Source organism: Tiliqua scincoides, chromosome 8, assembly GCF_035046505.1.
Source record: "Tiliqua scincoides isolate rTilSci1 chromosome 8, rTilSci1.hap2, whole genome shotgun sequence".
In the NCBI taxonomy this organism is placed as follows: Eukaryota; Metazoa; Chordata; class Lepidosauria; order Squamata; family Scincidae; genus Tiliqua; species Tiliqua scincoides.
The window spans coordinates 13,288,898-13,303,875 of record NC_089828.1 but is presented as its reverse complement, the minus strand read 5'-3'; the positions used below and the strand labels follow the sequence as shown (position 1 = coordinate 13,303,875).

The 14,978-nt window shown below is 43.4% G+C and overlaps 1 protein-coding gene across 9 annotated transcripts in view; it reads left to right on the top strand.

Annotated features, from left to right (window-relative positions):
- SEMA6D (semaphorin 6D) overlaps window positions 1-14,618 on the top strand; it is a 72,170-nt gene extending 57,552 nt beyond the window's left edge. For 2 of the 9 annotated variants that reach the window (XM_066634828.1, XM_066634829.1), the window contains exons 16-19: window positions 433-524; window positions 892-948; window positions 6,017-6,184; window positions 10,295-14,618. In XM_066634828.1, coding sequence (XP_066490925.1) covers window positions 433-524; window positions 892-948; window positions 6,017-6,184; window positions 10,295-11,601 — 1,624 coding nt within the window. In that variant the 3' untranslated portion in view covers window positions 11,602-14,618. The remainder of the gene's footprint in view (window positions 1-432; window positions 525-891; window positions 949-6,016; window positions 6,185-10,294) is intronic. The other 7 variants (XM_066634830.1, XM_066634833.1, XM_066634832.1 and 4 more) reach the window with 7 other exon arrangements.
- The last annotated feature ends 360 nt before the right edge of the window (window positions 14,619-14,978 follow it).

The following is a 14,978-nucleotide window of genomic DNA, read 5'->3' as shown; positions in this document are numbered from 1 at the left end:
CCGGGGTTTGGGCACCCCTGATCTAGAGGAACATTCTCCTGAGCAAGCCTCATTGGTATGCATGAGAGCCGGCCAAGAACACAGTGGTGCTCTGGTGGGCCTCCCATGCATTCCAGTGGGGCTTGTGTATGAGTTCTTCCTTGTGATTGTGCATTGAGTGGCAACAATCATCCCATTTAACCTTCTCATACTTGCACAGATCGTTACGTTACGAAGACGAGCAGCTGCTCAGTAGCTGAGTTAATGATCCAAGCAAAGGTGGTTAAAATCAAAGCCTTGACTATACTTTGCACCTGATGTACTTGCTCTTGAGAGCGGAGTACAACTTCCTCTTGTAATTTGTTGAACAAATGTGCTTTGTGGGCTTCCGTTGGATGACGACGATGATGATGATTACCCTTTGCTTTTCCCAACTAATGCTGTTAATTGCAGGTTGTCTTTGTTTGTTTCATACAACCACAGCGTTGGAGGATATGAGCAGGATGTGGAGTACGGCAACACGGCACAACTTGGGGATTGTCATGGTAAGCGACCACCCCCAGCTGCCAACTTGAGAATGTGGCATGATTTTGATTGCGGGCCACACTGTGGTGTGGATGTCACATTAATGGCACTGAGCACCCCTCTCCCCACTCCTCCTGTTAAACCAATTGGCACATACCTAAGCTGCTTTGATCTTGGGTGGTGGAGGCCGTTGACCATTTTTCTCCCAACTTTCACAATTGTTTGGGGGTCTACAGCTGAGTTGTAGAATTTTTTTCTCTCTCTTTTCCTTTTGGGTAACCAGTTGTCTTTTATTTTTCGATTTTCAGTTGCTCAGGCTTTGAAAATCTTTTGCTTTTTTCTTTTCGGTTACTTTTCACTGATTACTTGTTCCTTTAATTCTTTTAGAAATTTTGCCTACTACAACTACACCAGATTACAAAATATTTGGCGATCCAACATCTGGTTAGTTTTTTAAATCATTTTTTTCCCAATTAATGAAGCTTTTCTTTCCTTCAGTTCAGCATTTTCAGACCTCCCTCCTGCTTCCTCTTTTTTTTTTTTTTTAAACTCCTTCCTTTGATGCAATCAGCAATTCTCCATATTTTTTCTTTTTTCTGCTTTTACTCATATTACCACTGATGGTCAAGATACAGCCAGAACTATCTCACTTTCACCTATGTAGCTGCATGCCTTAACTGCCCATTATTAATTGAGATGCATCTTTTCTTATTGGAAGAACCTGATTAACATAGATGACATTCTCACTGCACGAAACCCGACTAAGCTTCTGTTCCCCTCCCCAACCATGCATTCATGAATGCTGCCCACCCTTCTGTCATTTTTCAGTAGACGGATGCCTGAACTTTCTCATCTTCTTTCCCCCTCCTTCTCCTGTGTCTTCCAATTACTTATAAAGGAAATATGCATTTCTCCAAAATGTGTATTTCTCAAGTTTTGGAAATGTGTTGATTTGTCAAGGTTTGGAGATGCCTTTGTGCTAACGGATGGCATTTAGCAACATACCTGCAAGTGTTTAGCACTGAAAGTTGTAGATGACCAAAAAATAACCCCAAAAACCCAGAGGCCAAATGGGGGTAAAGATATTGTCTTTTATAGCTGTCGGGAAAAGTATGAGCTCCCCCCCACCCCCCCACACTGAGATCCCAGAAAACTTCTTCAGGATTCCAGTACAAATGAAACCCAACTATTCTCAGAATCACTGATGAACTCACAATAAGCTTTTTATATCCGTGACAGTTTTTTTTCAGTTACAAGTATGTGAACTTTTCTCCTAAGCCCATTATTCCAGCCGTGATTTCTTGGCCTGTGTTTCGAATTTATAAACACTTTCACAGGATGTGTCTGGCTGAGGTACTGAATTCTATAACTGACATCAGTTCCAGAAAATAGTGACCTCAGATTTGGGGTTGTTATTTCAGCCTGAAGCTCCCTGCTAGATGGACAGCAATTAACAGAACCTCAAGCAACTGTAATTTTGTTAGATCTCTTTGCTCAATATGTAAACTCAGAGTTAGTGCCTGCGTTCACATAAGAACAGCCTTGCTGGATCAGATCAAGGTCCTACCTAGCCTATGATTTTGTTTTCAACAGAGGACAACCAGGTGCTCGTGGGAACTCACCCACAGGATATGAAAGTGATGGCTTTCCTTTATTGTTTTTCTTATCTTGAACAGTATCTCATATTACTACAGATAATAATAATAATTTTTTTCCCCAGCCCCTGGCATTCAAAGGCTATTGCCTCTGTACTTAAAAAATTCCATATAGCTACTGTATCTAATAAATGAAGCTTCCCTGAGTTACGCAGTGATGTTTCCATGAATCACTGTTTGCTGTTATAGCTAAAAGGTTATTAGTCATTATTAGTATAGAGGCAGTATAGCTCTGAATACTAAGGGCTGGGTCAACCAATTAAGTTTGCTCCTTGCATAAACCTAGTGCCTCTTGGACTAGCTGGAATTTCACTTTGTACCTGGCTAGGCTAATTCTTCTGTTAACCAGATGAGAATTTGGACTGAAGAAGCGCTCTGTGTCGCTCAGCAGCTTGCACACTCTCACCAACAGAGGCTGACCCTCTAGAAGGTATTGCATCAGGATGCTGTCAGGTGTCAACCAAGTCAGGTGCTAGCCAAAGGCCAGAGCCCATTAGGGAACCCACCTAGAGCCCAAGCCTAAGCAAACCTACATAAAAGTAGGTTCCATTATAGTCCATAGGGTTTACTCCCAAGTTAATGTGAATAGTATTGCAGCTGTAGTCAGGTAAACCCTGAAATGGCTGCGCTGGTGACAGCAGTAGCGCCGAGTGAACCAATGATGTAGACCAGGGGTGTCAAATATAAGGCCTGGGGGCCAGATGTGGCCCCCGGAAGCTTTTTATCCGGCCCTCAGGCTCTCAGCTGCTGAGGTGTCACCACTGAAACGGCAACCAACATGAAAATTGGGCTTTTCCAAATCTTGAAATATGATCGAGATTTGCGTATTTTCTCTTCTGTCATTTGCAGTTAATGAGTTTCTATATGAGAACAAGTTCTGATTTCTGGCCATTAGCTGCTTAATGATGTCACTTCCTGCCCAGGTACCCAGATACCTGGCACGGTTGGTGCACTGTATGATGATCACCTTAAAGAGGACAGCAGAGAATTCCTCAGGCTTTGAGCTCTGGCTCAAAAGGAAGTTCTGAAGCCCTATTTGCAACATGGGCATCCATGCCGCTCTCCACCTTTTTTGCAGCATTTTCATTTTGAACCCCTCTTGGGAATGGCTTGACTGCTGCTCTTTTGAAGTCAAAAGGCCAAATCCCACACTGAGGGTTTGCTTCCTGATTGAAATTTACCCCCTGATATTTCATTAATTCCACCTACCGGTGACAGTTTTCATAAGCTTCCTGTTCTTCTGGGAGCCCAGCAACGCAGGATGCTGTCTGATTCGGCGCCTGATGCTATTTGCACTTCAAAAACGGAACAAGATCCAGTGTTTGATCAACAAACATTTGGTAGATTCGTTTGCCCACGATCAAATTCTGGCAGGGAAGGAAATCGCAAACCCTCCCTGTTTGCCTAAACATGAACGAATGAAATAAATCAGGTTTCTTTTTTCAGTACTAGTGTGACATGCCAAATTCTGCTCTCTTTCAATTAATATGGATTTGTGCGTAAGTTATGTTCACCCAAAGCCTTCCACCTTGGGCAGGCATGGCTAAATATGTGCAGGAGGCTTAGAAACCGCCTCCCTCCCTAACATCAATACAAATTTTGGAGTGTGAGTTCTGCAAATTCCAAGTTAAATCAAAATCCAAGGTCCTGACCTTCATTATTACAGACCGATTGCCTGAGAACCTTTTGGCCTGATAAAATCTTGCACCCATTCCGATGAATCCACTTTAGTTGTAAAGGCACAAAGTTTAGCATGCAAGACCATACTTTCCCTGACATGTGGGGCTGAGACATCCAGCTCCATGTCCCATACACAACTCCTTTTTCCTCCATCTTCTTCCTCAAATTTGAACATGGCTGCAGTCTCTGGGCTCCCTGTTCAGCCAGATGGTATCTGTCCTGAACTATCCAGGCACAACAGTGATGCTGGAGAATTAGAGTTCCCAGCAGCAACATCAGTGACTGTTGCCGAACCACGTCCTGGCACAAGGGCACCAATTGGGTCTGCGCCAAGACCCTTAAATTGTATTCTGGTTGCTCTGACAGTTGGACAACAGAGTCAGCTGTAGCACAAGTCAGGAATACGTTTGGGATGGGGGGGGTGGTGTTACTATGCACTTAGCACAAAATTTGGGCACCAGGTGTGGATCCAAGCCTGGGAACATTGATCCTTTTCAGCATGTTACTGCCAGCATTTTAATTCATGAAATATGTCCCCCAACTTTTTCCAACTATAGTACAATCAAACCAATGTGACTACAAGCTTACAAATACAGAAAGAAAAGGGGGGAAAGCATAGAAACTAAATACACAGTAAAAGGATTACAGCAGTTAATTATTAAAAATATTTATCGTTGCAAGTATCTCGGCTTTCCATAACAACAACAGAAATGAGACCAAACAGTTCTTAAAAGTGCCATCCTTCTGCCCCCCCCCCCGCACAGCCAGATTATCTGACTGCCTGCCAATTAACGTCTATTGATATTAAGCCATGCAACACTATGGGATTGGCTCGCTGAGGTCACATGATTCCTAGAGCCTGGAGCTTCTGGACTGCGGTGTCCAAATCCCAGCTTGAACAGCTTGCACAGAACTAAAGCACTGCCTGCCAACAGACTGTAGCTGCATGTTGCAATAGAGAGTATCAATGAAAATTTTACATGCTTGAAATATGTGGTTAGACGCCACGAACACCAACATCCCATAATGTCATTCCATTACTGGATGGTTTGTGTATGCAGTTCTATACCATCAGGTTAGATCACAGTCCAGCAGGTCTCTAACATCTAAAGTTAGTTTGTGTTGCACATTTTTTAACTCACCACCACTGCCCCTCAACCTGTAAAATGCACTTTAATCTTATCTAAGTACCTGGGTCAGACAAGTCATCTGTCAGATAACCTGGCAGCACAGAACGGTGGTTTAGTTGCCCAGACTGAGGAAGAGCAGTGGGTTGAGAAGATGTATAGCCGTCAGTTGCAGGGGATTGGGGGGCCCAGTCCTGTCCAACTTTCCAGCACTGATGCAACCATGTCATTGGGTCATGTGCTGCATCCTGTGGCGGAGAGTGGTCACAGAGGCCTCCTCAAGGTAAGGGAATGTTTGTTACCTCGGGGCTGCTGTACAAGTGCATCAGTGCTGGAAAGCTGGATAGGTTTGAGCCCTGGATCTCTGTGGTTACATGATTCCCAGGGCCAGAAAGCTTCTTGACTGTGGTGCTTGTCTTCTGGAGTCCTGGTGGCAGGAAGCAGGGAACCAGTGCATGTGTACAACATCTAGCACAAATATAAGGTGACTTGGATTGTGTAAGGGACTTAGCTTTAGTCCTGCTACTGGATCCAGCAGTGCATCTGGATAAGTTATATCTCACTTCACATGGAAATGCAATCAGTGAATCTGTATGGCCAAGGAGATTGTATGGTTCTGTACACTTGGTGAGATCAAATTTCCCTTGCCTGTGATTTCTGTCCTACATGCTTTTTGCTTTGGTACTCCTTACTGTAACATGCACAGATGCCAATGATTCGGTCTCCATCCATTTGTCTGCCCTCCTTCCCCATTCAATGTAAGCTCTGCAGCCTTTTAAATCATGGTCAAGGACAATCTATTTAATGCTTTTCTTGTCCCTAATTTTAAATTCAATTGGTTTTATCAGGCTCTTAGTATACATTTGCAAAGAAGAGACAGTATGCTTTTGTTTTCAAACGCAACTCCCTTGGAGCATCTTCTGCAAATATAATTAAGCAGTCATTGAGCAAAGCCACCCATTGATGAAGGTTTAAAACTAAAATAAAATAAGCCACGGAAAAGCCTGCCTCTGTAACGCACATTAATGCAAATCTGTTTGCCCACCACAGACATGGAGTTGCCCTCCGCTTCTATTACCACAGTGGGAAGTATCCCAGTTATCACACCCAAAGTGATTGGTTCCTGGAAACCTAAAGTGACTGCCTCTCGGAAATTTGTAGCTCAAGATGACCCAAACACTTCTGATTACTCTGATCCATTATCAGGGGTCCCGAAGGGTAAGGCCTAATAGGGGAAAAATGTTACGGTTGAAAGGAAACCTGATAGCTTCAGCGGTTTCAAAGATGCTTGGTATTTTCTTAAATGTGTGTTGCAGTGTTGCCTGCATATAGAACAAAAGGTGCACTTGTATAGTTCTTCCAAGAAAGACCAGATGTAGCTGCTGCCACCTGGGTCTGGTATTGGGTCCAACCAGTCCAGTATTGTCAACACTGACTGGTAGTATCTCTCCAGGGCTTGAGGCAGGGGACTTTCCTAGCTATACCAGGGATTGAAACTGGGATGTTCTGCATGCAAAGCATGAGCTGTACCACTGGACTAGATAATTATCCCACAGGATATGAGGAGGACCAGGGTGAGTACTTCAGATGCTGCATGATTGGATCAACCAACCATTACCTGTCCCAGAAACATCAAACTCTCCAGGACATTTTCCATTTTTGTATAGAATGGATGCATGTTGAGGTCCTCCAGCATGACTACCTTTCCAATGCCTTGTTTTTGGATGTGTAACAAGCTGGATATTCCACTTGGCTAGTCCATTGTGGAGCCTATGAAAACAACAGCCAACAGCATGGAAGCAACAGGGCATGGCTTTGCATGAAAAGATTCACCACAGCAGCCCATGGTTTCATGGTAGGCCTATGGCACTTTAAAGCCTTTATAAAGTGATTATGACATCAGTTTTCACACAAGATGTTTATGGCAGCCCAACACTAGCCAGGGCTTAAGGGGTGGTGAATTATGCGATTGGCTGCCATAAGCCCCAGACCAGTGGCACAAAAGCTATGCACCCTCGTGTGCTTTGGGGCTGCTGGCACAAACAGCCAGAGAGCCACATGCAGACGCCCCGCTGGAGTAGGTCAGTTGGCAACAGGAGCAATTTAGAGGAGGATTGTGAGTGATTCAGGACGGGGAGCAGGTCAGGTTGATCTCAGAGGCAGAGGCACATGCTGAGATCCCGTCCCTCTTTCCCCACCCCGAACCACCCCAAGTCACCCCAAGATAGCTGGATTGGGCAACTGATACATAGTACGGCAACCTGATCTGTGTCTCGAAGGAGGAAATCCAGTGGTGTTCCTCTTCATGCTTTCTAGTAACAGCTTGTTGTCTTGCATGCTGCCAGTTCAAGTCTTGTTGAAAAAGGAGTATGGGAGCTTTGTGAGCCAGCAGTGCAGCAGCCTAGAAGATCAGACCCGGGCAGGGAACAACAAAGTTCTGATCCCTGGTCAGCAGGTGCTGTAGCTTAGTTACTTTCTCACTCTGCCTGACCCATCTCATAAGTTGTTCTTCAAATACCATAGAATAACTCATTTTATGCTCACAACAAGCCAATGAGGTAGGTTAAGCTGAGAGGTAACACCCACCCCGTTGGTTACCCAGTGAGTTTCATGCTTGAGCAGAATCTGGATTTTGGCTGTCCACTCAACCACATTGTCCTCTTTGATGCTTTTTTTGTTTTGTTTTGGCACACCTCTCTGTAGATGGTGCATACTTAACATGCTCATTATTTTTTAAGAGTCACAAGTCAGTCAGCCTACTGCATCTTATCACCGACTGAAACATATCAGGTTTCCATTCAGCCATTACGGCAGCCTAATCTCCACTTGCTTCAGGTGTTTTATCGCTTGGTCCTTTCCCATCACTCTGCTTTTGTCAGGTTTTAGTTCATGTGTTCTTGGTCACGCTCTGTGACATTTCCAATAGTAAGCCTTCTTTAGTCTTTTTTCCCCTCCTCTTCTGCCCAATGTCATTAAATCAATAACCCCAAACACTTACCTCTGTTCAAAAGCCTTACCTCTAACAATCCCAGAAAGCTGAGAGCACTTTTCTTCCTTTTAACTTTCCCCTTGTGCAAAATAACACAGCTAGATGCACTTTGCCAAACTAATATCCTAACAGCACAATGTCTGCAGTCATTTGCTTAAAAGAAAAAAAAATTAACATTGCCCCCAAAAAATCTGCAAGCTCTAATATTAACATGTGAATTGCAAAATTAATTCTATGCTTGTTCCTCTTCTTCTAGGTTTAAATTTAAAATCTATTCTTTGTTATTAAAATCTAATTCTTCTCATTAGCCATATGTTTTTAAAATGATGTTCAGTTCCAAAAGTTTGTTACCGGCTAAAAGTATAGACTTTAAAATACGTGCATAATCTTGTCATTTTTTTTTTTTTAATCTTCAGAGAATACTACTCCTAAAATAGCAGAGTCAGAAAGCATTCATTCTGAAAAATATTAACATAGTTATAACAATACACTGGGCGCATTATACAGTTTTACACAATATTTGCATAAGCCTATCTCATTTTTGATTCTGATTTATGAGTCAGGCAGGAAATTGAGAGAGAAATCCTTCCACAAGTTATTAATTGCAGTGTGGCAGAATAGCACCTTCTAACCTCAATTTTCCAGCAGAAATCATTAATGTTAATATCATACAAGCTACTATTTGTGAGCTTTAAAAGGATATCTGGGGACAAAGAGAGAAAGAGGAGAGAGACCGTAGAGTGACAAGAGTATGGTATTATTTGACATAGTGCTTGGTTCTCCAGGCTAATTGACCCAGGGGTCTGGGTGATGCATTGGCCTTGTATCAAGGGACCACATTTCTGTGAAGTTGCCCTCTGCCTCTCGTGGCTTCTGTTTCCACCAGCCATTACAGGCAGCTATGAGCTGGAATTACTTTTGCTTTGCTTTCCTGGCAAGGAGAGAGCTGGAGTTACTCACACAGAACTGCCTCATTTTTCCTAGCAAGAAAAAATAAAGACATCTCAACATGGGCAGTTTCCTTTCCTTGTTCTCTCTGGTGGCAACTGCACAGAGAAAATCCAAGCCAGAACAATAAGGCCCGACACTGGCTGATGATATTGTAATTTTCTCCTTTGTTTCTTGAGCAAGAAAAAAACTTGGTACTGCTGTAGCAGTTCTCACTTGCCTGGAGTGCAGAACAAGGTAAGATCTGGCATACAGGACTCCAGCTGTCAGGGCCTCTAATGGCTGTGTAATCAAAAAGACCCTCATGCATTTGGGGTGGCTAGACTGTGTGTAATGAGGGGAGATGAATCAGCCATGAGCCTTCCTACACCAGCCGTGAATTTGCTTGATATTCACTGACAGGTTAGCTCAGGGCAAGGAGCCAGAAGTGATGTGTGAAAAGGCCACCCTACAGTCCAAAATGGTAGCAAATCCATGCTGCTGCCACCATCACTTCGCACTCTTTTGGCTGAGCTAGCAGCCAACCTCTGAGCCAGTGAAAAGATTTAGGCATGGCACAATGGACAAAACCTTACTCGACGCAGAAGCTCAGGTGCAAGACCTGCACATTTTGAGGGCTGCCCTGGTGTGATTGATCCAATCAAAAGAGACACACAAAACACTCACACATTGAATTGCAGAAGTGTAGCTTTTTATATTTGGTTAGATTGAGGGATACCTGGATTATTACATTATCACATAAAATGAGAGCTACTTACATTCCAATATATGTAACCACTGCCAGTGGTATAAACAGGAGAGGAAAACCAAGTATATTCGTTATAATCTCTGAATACTAATTAACATCACTATCCTATGCCTGGAGCCTAGTCCTTAACAGTTTTGCTCAGAAGTGAGTCCTATACAGGACACCATCACACATTAAGTACAATCTAGCCAAAACCAAGCTATTTCAAGACCCACAGACTTACTGGTATCAAGTCCAATTGATTTATCATGCTTAAAATTAAGCAGGTGATCAATTTTTTCTTAACTTCAAAGGACTTAGAAGTGCTTAACTTTGGCTGGATTGTGTCCATTGTTTTTTTTTTAGCCTACATCTGTGTTGGGCCCATTAAAAAAACTGCAGCCCATAGTGATTTAAGACATGACTTGACATGTAAATACAACTCCACGTGCCATGGCTGTCTGCAGAGTGTCTCCCATGGTGAAAGACTCATGCCTTGTGACACAGAAGGCTAATGCTGTGTACAGCTCCCACGAGTTTCAGTGGTGATTACTCTCTGTTACGTATGCTTAGAATTATGGCCTAAAGTAGGTAAGACTCATTTGTAATGGTTGTACAATATAAAACATGCCCTAATCTGTCACCTAATCTGTGTTTGTTGTAGGTGTCAGGTGGGAAGTGCAATCAGGAGATTCCAACCAAATGGTGCACATGAATGTCCTGATTACTTGTGTCTTTGCTGCTTTTCTGCTGGGAGCCTTCATTGCCGGCGTGGCGGTTTACTGCTACCGAGATATATTTGTGAGGAAATCCAGGAAGATACACAAAGACGCCGAGTCCGCTCAATCTTGCACAGACTCAAGTGGGAGCTTTGCCAAGCTGAATGGCCTCTTTGACAGCCCCGTCAAGGAGTATCAACAGAACATTGATTCCCCAAAGCTGTACTCAAATTTGCTAACGAGCCGAAAAGAGCTGCCACCAGCCGGTGACACAAAGTCAATGATGATGGTGGACCACAGAGGCCAACCGCCGGAGCTGGCAGCTCTTCCGACTCCCGAATCCACACCTGTTCTGCAGCAAAAGACTTTGCAGTCTATGAAGAGCCAGCTGGACAAAGCACAGAACAACCTCAGTGCTTCTAGGAAAGAGACCCCCCTGAAGAGTCCTCAGTTTTTTCCATCCAGCCCTCCACCCCATTCTCCTTTAAGTCACGGACACATACCCAGTGCCATTGTCCTTCCAAATGCCACCCATGATTACAATATGTCCTTCTCCAATTCCAATGCGCACAAAGCAGACAAAAAGATGCAGAACGTGGACCACCCCCTTACAAAGTCATCCAGCAAAAGAGACCACAGAAGGTCTGTGGATTCCAGGAATACCTTGAACGATTTCCTGAAACACTTAAATGATGCACCTAACAACCCCAAAGCCATTATGGCGGACATCCAGGTGGCTCACCAGACTTTAATGCTGGACCCAATGGGAAATATGACAGAGATTCCGCCTAAGGTCCCAAACCGGGAAGCTTCTTTGTATTCTCCTCCGTCCACCCTCCCGCGAAACAGTCCAACCAAACGGGTGGACGTCCCTACCACGCCTGCGGTACCAATGACCTCTTTAGAAAGACAAAGGGGCTATCACAAAAATTCGTCACAGAGGCATTCAATATCGGCCCTCCCTAAAAACTTAAACTCACCCAATGGGGTGCTGTTATCAAGGCAGCCTAGTATTAACCGTGGAGGGTACATGCCTCCTGCTGCAGGTGCAAAGATGGACTACATGCAAGGGACTCCTGTGAGCGTACACCTACAGCCTTCCTTGTCTAGGCAAAGCAGTTACACGAGCAATGGAACACTTCCTCGGACAGGGGTAAAGAGGACACCCTCCCTAAAACCCGATGTGCCGCCCAAGCCCTCGTTTGCTCCTCAAACCCCTTCAGTCAGACCACTGAACAAGTACAGCTACTAAGACTGGCACATTCTCTCGAGAGCGTGGGAAGATGCTGCAGGACCGTCAGTAAGGCAGAGACTCGCTTGTCATTCCAGAAGAGAGCAAGCCGCCAAAGAAGCTGTCTTTTAACTCCAGCAACATCTCGTTTCTCCACACACGCAGCTGGAGCAAGACTAGACTTGCTGAACAGATCACGGAGACAAAGGAAGGTGCTGGCCATTCTGTTTTGTTTTGTTTGGCGCCGAGGAGACATGTAGCACAATGGGGAGGGGACTACTTGACCATTCTCAAAAGTCCTAGGGGAGGAGAGCAAAAGATCGTGAGCAAAAAAAGAAAATACTTGAAAATAATAATAATAATAATACAATGGGGTTCATTTGAGACTGCCATAATGCGTCGTCTTCCCAAGAAATGTGAACATTTTACTATGTATGCATTTGCCTCTTGCCTCTTGCACAAATGTCAGTAAACGATAAACGTCTCTCAACAGGTATGTTAGTTAATAAGCAACTTGCTGAATTTCAGTCTCTGGTCAAACTGTAGCATTTTTTTTTCCCCTTCACAGGACAGCATTTTGTTCATGACACAGATCAAACTCTGTCTGTGTGCACATGTGCTTGTATGTATGTGGACAAGCGCGAGTGTGTGGGTGAGCAGGTGAGCCATAAACACAAGGCAACATCCAGTCCCGTTGCCACGTTGAAGCGTTGGAAATGTTTACGTTGAGCACGAAGGGACAAAGAGGTGGCACTAGTTGGGGTTCTTGTGGAGTGGGTGGGCTTCGTGGTCTGGGAGGCTGTCAGGTTTCTGTACATGGCAAAACTGCAGAACAGCACAAATGTACTCATATGATACGCTGCTGCTATTGAGTCAGATTTCTAAATTCCAAATGTAGCACTGATGGTATTACTGGATTTCCGTGGTACTGAACCGGACTCTCCGCCTAGTTTATCACCCAGTATGAATGTGAACTGCAGAAATTCTCATTATTCTTCATCTAGGACAGAGGTCTTAAGTTTCATGACAGTGAGCTTCTCCACAAATTGAAAAAGAAAAAAAATATTGTTGGAGACATCTCTAGCCCACAGAGGAGCAGCAGCAGGAGAGATGTATGCCTTTATCTCCTGTTTCTGGGCTTCTCAGAGGCCTCTATGGTTGGCCGTTTCGGGAATGGTGGACATTGGGCCTGCTCCAGTGGAGCTCGGTTTATGTTCTTCCCCAAATGAGGCCTAATGAAGGCATAGGGCCAAGAAGAGAAATGGAAAACGTAGCATGATACTTCCAAGCAAGAGAGGCATACATAACACGTACTCCCCAGGAAACAAAGAAGGATTGCCCAAAACAAAGGATTGTTTCATTGTCCCCACTTTAGCATTGTTCAAGGAACATAGTGAAACAGCCACCTGCCTGTTTTTAGCAAATGGGAGGTAAAGGGGAAAGCCCCAACTTTTCTCTCTTGGCATCCTCACATGCACAAAAACGTGGATCAAGGTGGGGCTGCATTTTGCCCCTTCCAACACCAACAACTCATACCCCCCAGAGGGGGGCATACATTCCCTCAACAGGAGACACTCCTCATCCTTTGAGAACGGTGGGTGTGGAACTTTTATGCAAGCTGTGTGTGAACAAGGAAAAGAGATAAATCCAGAACACAAGCGTAAGAGCCCTTTCCAACAGACAGGAAGAAATGCCAGTCGGCAGCACCTCTCCCTGAATCCGAAACATTGACAGGAGTGCAATCCAATTTGCTTCGCTTGTGGTTTCTCCAAAGTCATGCCGGTAATGACAATATTCTGTAAATATTGTGTGTGAGTTTACCTGGATCTGTGCATTTTGTGCCTTATTCATGTGAAAAGAAAGAAACACAACTAAAACCCTGTCAAACATTCTTAGTACAGCACATCATAATTCCCCGGGTGCCAGCTGTAAGAACTCTCTACAGTATTTGAAAAGATGAAAGAAACAAGGGGGGGGGGAGAGGAATAACCCCACAAGAACAATTAATTAACAATAAAAAGGCAGCCTATAAGCCAAGGAGACAGCAGCATTAAATCAGTCTTACTCTGCTAAACATTCTACCCCTGAACTCACTTAAGGATCAAACAGTTATGCTGTGAAATCATACGAGCTTTCTAGGGTAATGGAACACCTGCCAGAGTTGCACAAGCTACTTAGTGAGTTTTTTCTTTTGCATGCGCTTGCAGCTCAGGTTCATCACAGATGGTGACTTTTTTCAGCTTGCAAGTGATGTGCCATCAGTGGTTTCTTGGGTGAAGCCGTTGCCATAGCAAATACAGGGGAATATATTAGGACAAAGAATTCGAACCCAAGACACTGATTTCTGTTACGTGTCAAGGATTAAAAAAGAACAAAACCAGAATGTCTCTCTTTTTCTTAAAAAAAGGGGGATCCTTGTTCCATAAAGCACAGAACTATTCTCCTTTTTCATTCTGTCTGTTCATTGTTAAAAGAACTTTTAATCCCCCAAAAGTCTGGCCTAGGAAAAAAAAAGCATACACCACACATTTTCAGTCTTGCAACTAAAACCGTACGGATTAATATATATTTTTAAATGCAAACAAAAACAAAAGAATCCAGTGGGGAAAAAACTGAATTGAATTCACCTTACAAATATTAATTAATAATACATACTTGTGTAAAACCGAAACATAAATGTTATGTGAACCCGAATAACCCCCTGTAGCATTTGTGCTGCCTTGTTAGATGGTAATGTGAGTTCGCTCAGTATTTATGTTGAACGCTCTAACATTCAACATAGTCTTTATTCTGTTAATTTATAATTTTTTCGTTGGGTTTTAAAAAACAAGAAAGAAAGAAAATGCTTTATCCATTTGTGCAAAGGTAAATGCAGATTGTATCTTTTTTAATGGTACAGCATTAATAAAAATAAAGTAACCCTACAACAAAGCTGCTCTATATGGTCTTATAGAGTACTTTAACATGTATAGATATCTTGTAAACTTGTATTGTGGATGTGTAAATAATATGTCCTTTGGGTTTTTAACACAGCATGTAAAGTCAAAATAAACTATTCAAATGTAAGAAGTGCCTTGCTTTGCTTGGACGCTTAGAGCCGTGGAAATGAATGGAACCTGCACTCGTGTACAGATATCATTTTTGCGAATACTCATATACCGCTTTTCAGCTAAAAAAAGTCCTCAGATTAGTCTACGTAGTAAAGAAATATGCAGATGATTTTTTTTTTGTCCCTAAAGGCAGGAACAATCTGAAAAAGGAGAGAAGGAGGAGGCCAGCAAAAACTTTTAATAAAGATTTTAGGGTTCTTTCAGACAACCTGTTCTAGCATCTTCAGTGAGTCTTGATGATTGAATCCGTCAGTCACTGGGTCCCTTAAGGCAGAGATCCCCAAACGT